General features: G+C 32.4%; 1 protein-coding gene across 1 annotated transcript; it reads right to left on the reverse strand.

Annotated features, from left to right (window-relative positions):
• Positions 1-3,721: 3,721 nt before the first annotated feature.
• Positions 3,722-5,882, reverse strand: LOC107775636 (tubulin-folding cofactor D-like). The gene is made up of 4 exons (XM_016595385.2): positions 5,811-5,882; positions 5,153-5,197; positions 4,287-4,472; positions 3,722-4,199 (listed from the first exon to the last, which is right to left on the reverse strand). The coding sequence occupies exons 2-4, from the start codon at positions 5,156-5,158 to the stop codon at positions 3,972-3,974; spliced, it is 420 nt and encodes a 139-aa protein (XP_016450871.1). The 5' UTR covers positions 5,159-5,197; positions 5,811-5,882; the 3' UTR covers positions 3,722-3,971.

A 5,882-nucleotide genomic window follows, 5' to 3' on the forward strand; every position in this document is an offset into this window, starting at 1 on the left:
AATAAAGAGCTCACGGCTCATGTCAAAATAATTCAACAATAATATTTTTTCACAATAAAGAGCTCACGGCTCATGTCAAAATAATTCAACAATAATATTCTTCCACAATAAAGAGCTCACGGCTCCCTCACAATGAGTATAAAAATATTCAGGAGTAAATAATTTAGGAAAATAATATTTCAAAATCTTTACTACGTTGCTTCAATATCAAGTTTAAAAATGTCAAATACTTCATATTAATAATATTTAATTTAAAGAAAATCAACCTTCAAATAATGCACAGAATAAAAGAAACCAAGTTTCAACTAAACAGGTAAAATAATTAGTAAGAAAAGATCAAACAAATTTGAAGTATATATCTCAGATCAATGATGAAGAATATAACAAGATAAAATAATTTAATAAATGCGCAACAGTGATCTACACAATTTGAAAATATAATCTTTCGCAATTTAGCCCGTGTACACACCTGTCACCTCGTGCACACGACTTTCAACATATTTTAATAATCACATTAATACCAATCCTAGGGAAAATTTCCCCCACACAAGGTTAGACAAGTCACTTACCTCGACTTGCTCCAATTTAACCAAGTATTATGCTTTTTCCTCGATTTTCCAACTCCGATCGACTCGTATCTAGTCATAATTAATTCGATACAGTCAACAAAAATCGCCCAAGAATCGTGCTCCAAAAATCCAAAATGAAATGAATGAAATGAACATTTTTGGTCCTTAAGTTTCTGCCAATCCGTCACTAAAAGTTCATTTTCCGTCACTAAAAGTCTATTTTTCGTCACTAAAAGTCCACCAGAAACTGCTCTACTAGCCTTCCTTCAATTGATCATAACTTTATGTACAAATGTCCAAATGATAAATAGTTTAACTTTCTGGCAACTATAATCCAACGACTACAACTTTCATGTATTGAAAATGTTCTGATTCCTTATGAATTGTGAGATATAAGCTTTCAAAATCGGCTCCACGCATCAGAAATTTCTGGCGAAACAGCTCTACCAGCATTCATTCAATCCATCATAACTTTCTGTACAAATGTCCAAATAATGAATGGTTTAACTTTATGGAAGCTATAATCAAACGACTACAACTTTTATATTTTAAAAATGTTCCGATTCCCTATGAATTGCGAGATATAAGCTTCCAAAATTGACTCCACGCACGAAATTTCTGCAACAGAAATTTCTAGCACTCTTTGTCCGAAATTCATTCCGTTTACCTTCCGAAATCCACCCGAGACCCTCGGGACCTTAACCAATTATTCCAACATGTCCCAAAATACCATACGAACTTAGTCGAGGCTTCAAACTACATCAAAATGACGAATCGCACCTCAAATCAAAATCAATGAACTTTGAACTTTCAAATTCTATATCTTGTGTCGAAACACATCAAATCAATTCGGAATGACTTCAAATTTTGCACACAAGTCATAAATGACATAACTGAGCTATAAAAATTTTCAGAATCGGATTTTAACTCCGATATCAAAAAGTCAACCCCTCGGTCAAACTTCCCAAAAATTCAACTTTCGGCATTTCAAGCCTAATTCCACTACGAACTTCCAAATAAAATTCCGATCATGCTCCTAAGTCCAAAATCACTATACGGAGCTGTTGGAATCATCAAAATTCTATTCCGGGGTCGTTTGCATATAATTTGACATCCGGTCACTATTTGAACTTAAACTTTTAATTTTTCATCAAAATTCCATATCTTGGGCTAGGGACCTCGGAATTTGATTCCGGGCATACGCCTAAGTTTCAAATTACGATACAGACCTACCAAAACTATCAAAATACTAATCCGAGTCTGTTTACTTAAAATATTGACCAAAGTCAACTCAGTTGAGTTTTAAAGCTCTAATTCACATTTTAATTCATTTTTCACCTGAAAACTTTCCAAAAAATTTTTACGGACTGCACACGCAAGTCGAGTAATGATAAATAGTACTTAGATCACATAATTAATTATTAAATTTAAAGATAACATTTTGGGTCATCACGCAATCACAAGCAAAACCTCCTGATCATGAGCAATACAAAGTATTTATCATTTGTCAAATTGAAGGTACATGCACATATTTGACTTAAAAGTCATTGTTCTTAAGAGTTACTCAAGAAGTTGGGCACCAAGTGTAACTAATCAAATGCGTTACTACTAACTGCACACTGCAGTACGAGTAATTTCTTTTGATCGGTGAATGCACTACCAGTAAGGTTGTATTTTCATGACAAAATCTTAAAAAACGAATTAAAAGAATCTAAACATAAGGCAACTGAACAAAATACATATTGATTTTATCCTACACCTACTTTCTCTGTGATTTTACAATTAATATTCTCAGAAGTTTTTTATTCTTAAAGCTGATTCTATGATTTCCTAGACAATGAAGTTCCATGTAGACAATAAAGATGAAGCAACTAAAAACTAACACGAAGAATGAAGATGAAGCTGAAGAATGTGGCTGAGAAATGTGAATTGTGAAGCAATTGAAGAGTGAAGAGTCTGAACTCTTGTTGCTGAGGCTGAGAAAGAATAGGAAAGAATGAAGCCCTAGCATATATGCATATGTATATACTTAAGGGTAAAGTAGTAATTTCGTTAATCCTTATTGGGTTATCGGTTAACCCAATAACAGAATTGCCAAACCGAGGCCCGAACCGATAACTCAATAGTGAAAAAATTCTAAACCGTTAACCCAACACCGATAACCCAATAAATAATTAACGGTTCGGGTTATCGATTTTACCCGATATATGCCCGGCCCTACTTTAAGCAGTACAAACCATATTCAGCCAAGAAAAGGTTTCAGTTAGCCGAAAGTATAAAGTTATCGGCCTATTGGTTATTTGGTTTTGGTTATAATGGTAAGAGTCGTATAATTTTTATGTGCAACAATAAGTTATGTGACTTTGGTACAAAAAGAATATACTTTTAGTTACCATTTATGGAATTAACCAAAAGTTTGAGATGCAACTACCGTTTTATCAATAACTTTGGAGTTACTGAAACCAACTATTATATTATTAGGGGTAAAAATGCAACTTTTGAAGGCAAAAAAAGGATTTTAAGTACTCAATATTACTCTTGAGAATAATAAATCAATCAATAATATAATAATAAACATCACAAGATTAATATTTGGGAAAAGTGATTTAGCATATATATACGAAACCTTTTTTGTGTTACTCCCACCTGTGCGTCACAAATTAAAGTCTCATTGATATAAAAATAATTAGTGTTAAACAAAAAGCATTATGTTTTCTGTAACTTCAGTCTAGTCTTACTGATTATCTGTATTGTAATATTAGAAGGAGGTAGTGTATCAACTAATTTTTTTTTTCAAATAATAAAGGATCAACATTAGGCAATATGGTCAAATAATAGAGGATCAAAATTTACCAAAATAATAATGCGAGGAAACTAAGAGCCCGTTTGGACATAAGACATTTTTTCTTTTTTCCAAAAATATTTCACTTCTTTCGAAATCAGCGTTTGTTCATAAATTTATTTTCAATTTTCACTTGAATATGCATTTTGGAAATTTTCGAAAATTTGAAAAACTCCAAAAAACTGTTTTTCAAGATTTTCACTCAAATCACTCACAAAACTTCAAAAACAACCCAAAATTATATTCATATCCAAATACAACTCTAAATTTTAAATACCATTTTTACCAATTTTGGAATTTTACAATTCTTATGTCCAAACGCCCACTAAAACACAACTGATCAAACAAGTGAAGAGTTTGATGCTTTTTCATCACTGGTGGGTGCCTGTCCAACCATTTCGCAGGATGTCCCAACCAGAGGTGAAACCCAAATTTGAAGCTTAATTATTGGTTCGATCTCCTACTTCTTTTAAGTTATTGAGATATAAATTAATAATTTATACAATATTCAATCAAATTCTTAAAATAAATACATATTTTGAACCAAAGTTATGCCGAATTCATAACCTACACGTTAGCTCCGCCCCTGATCTTACCATTTGATATGTATCAACATCCAGGTTGCACATGGCACAGAGCTCTAATCTCTTCCCTTTTGCTTCTTTAACATCACCTTCCCAGCAAGTCTCAGAGATAATCTCTAGTGCTTTTTCTAGTTTGTCTCTTGGCACAAGAGTGTCATTTTGTAAGAGCACAATATAAACTTGCTCAGCACTGACTTTTCTTATCTGCAAAAATAGTTAGAAACAATTGTTGTGAACATGTTCAGTTCGTTGTGGCGTGTTATTATTGATTTATCTATTGCTTCGTCGTACCTTTGGATATCGGTGGGTGAGGAGAGTCAGTAAATGGCTGAATGCCTGAATACTTATGGGCTCTGACATTGATGAAATGTCTCCAAGTTTTGTAATTCCAGCATACAGTTTAAGGAAGTCTTTTGATCGTTTCAACTTTGTACTAAGAGCTTCTAAATCACTAGAACAAAAGACTGCAGTCTGAGCCTGTTAAAAGATATGAGAGAGATCAATGTTGACACCCAATTTTGTCCCTCTAATAATAATTTATGCTTAAGTTCAAACAATTGTTTGTCTCTTGCTTGAACATTTGATGATTTTCTGAATACTAGTAATAAATTAACGTGTTTTGCTTGTTATGTGCCATTTACTTGAACATTAGGCCTAGCCACACTTGTAAAATATTAAATGCTTAGAATACTTCACAAGTCCTTAATAAACCTAAATTCGGAAAATAAACGGACTTTGTATGCAGATTTTAAGGATTGTCTTATATCTTTCTCTTAAAATAAATCGAATCCTTACCTAGTATTTCTGATAACTTAAGACTAATGGAATTAAATATTCGCAATACTTCAGTTAATATTGTAGGTGCCTAACTCTCCTTAAAAATAGTTAGGTGACAACTTCTAATTTAATAACAAAACCCTGAAACCACTAAAATGTTGCACTTTTTTTTTAACCTAGCAAAAATGGGGCGCAACAAGGCATATCATAAGTACAAGCCCGAAGCAAACAATGTCTAGCATAACTTGGTTGTGCAGAATAAGCCCAGTACACATAAGAGCAAAGGGAAGATTCGGTTGGGAATAATCCCTCAAATTCCATACTCATGAATGATAAAATATTAAACAAAAAAATAAATACCAAGAGGAAAGTAGACTAACCTCCATATTTAAGAAAATCTTTGTGCAGAATAGTTTCTCAATAGCCTGAAACAAAAAAGTACGTAATACAAACTGTTAGAAAACCTATCATATATATATGTAAAAGTTTCGGAAAAAAAGTTTTCTCGGTCTATTCTTTGGTCAAACACATTCTTAATATATATTGAGTTATCCAATATATATTTAAGTGTATGATTTTAATTTCATCAAAGAATTCACGAGCATCCTTTTTCCAGAAAAAGGTAAATATCCGATACCCTTTTTAAATCTATCATGACAAACTTTATCAATTCTGAGGGGAAACAGTGTCTACAGTTCAAGAAAAAGAGCAAACATGGAAAGAAAAAACTAAAACAAATGCAATTTACAGATTTAGTGCTGTAACATTTACAAATAAATCATTAAAATAGAGAAGCACAACATCCACCACGAAATCTAATGAATCAGAAAAATTCGCCTACTAGATAACGAAAATTGAAAGGAAAAAACAAGTATTTGCAAGATTAAAAAATTATCCACAAGCAAAAGTCGTCACTCAAACCATAAAATCGTGCAATAATACAAAAAATATGCACTTGTGCAATTAAATCTATGTTCTTCAAGTACTACTGCATCTATTCAATGAGAGACTACTGGACTATTGGTGGATTCATCTTACCGAATCAAAAAGAAGAAATAAACAAAAAACTCAAGCCGCTGTCGCGTAGTGAATTTGTATGTCCTTTAATTA

This window comes from Nicotiana tabacum, chromosome 24, assembly GCF_000715075.1.
Source record: "Nicotiana tabacum cultivar K326 chromosome 24, ASM71507v2, whole genome shotgun sequence".
Taxonomy (NCBI): domain Eukaryota; kingdom Viridiplantae; phylum Streptophyta; class Magnoliopsida; order Solanales; family Solanaceae; genus Nicotiana; species Nicotiana tabacum.

Coding starts and splice junctions, on each gene's coding strand:
- LOC107775636 (XM_016595385.2), bottom strand. Junction 4,200..4,286: donor TCACCCACCGATATCCAAAG/GTACGACGAAGC, acceptor CTATTTTTGCAG/ATAAGAAAAGTCAGTGCTGA.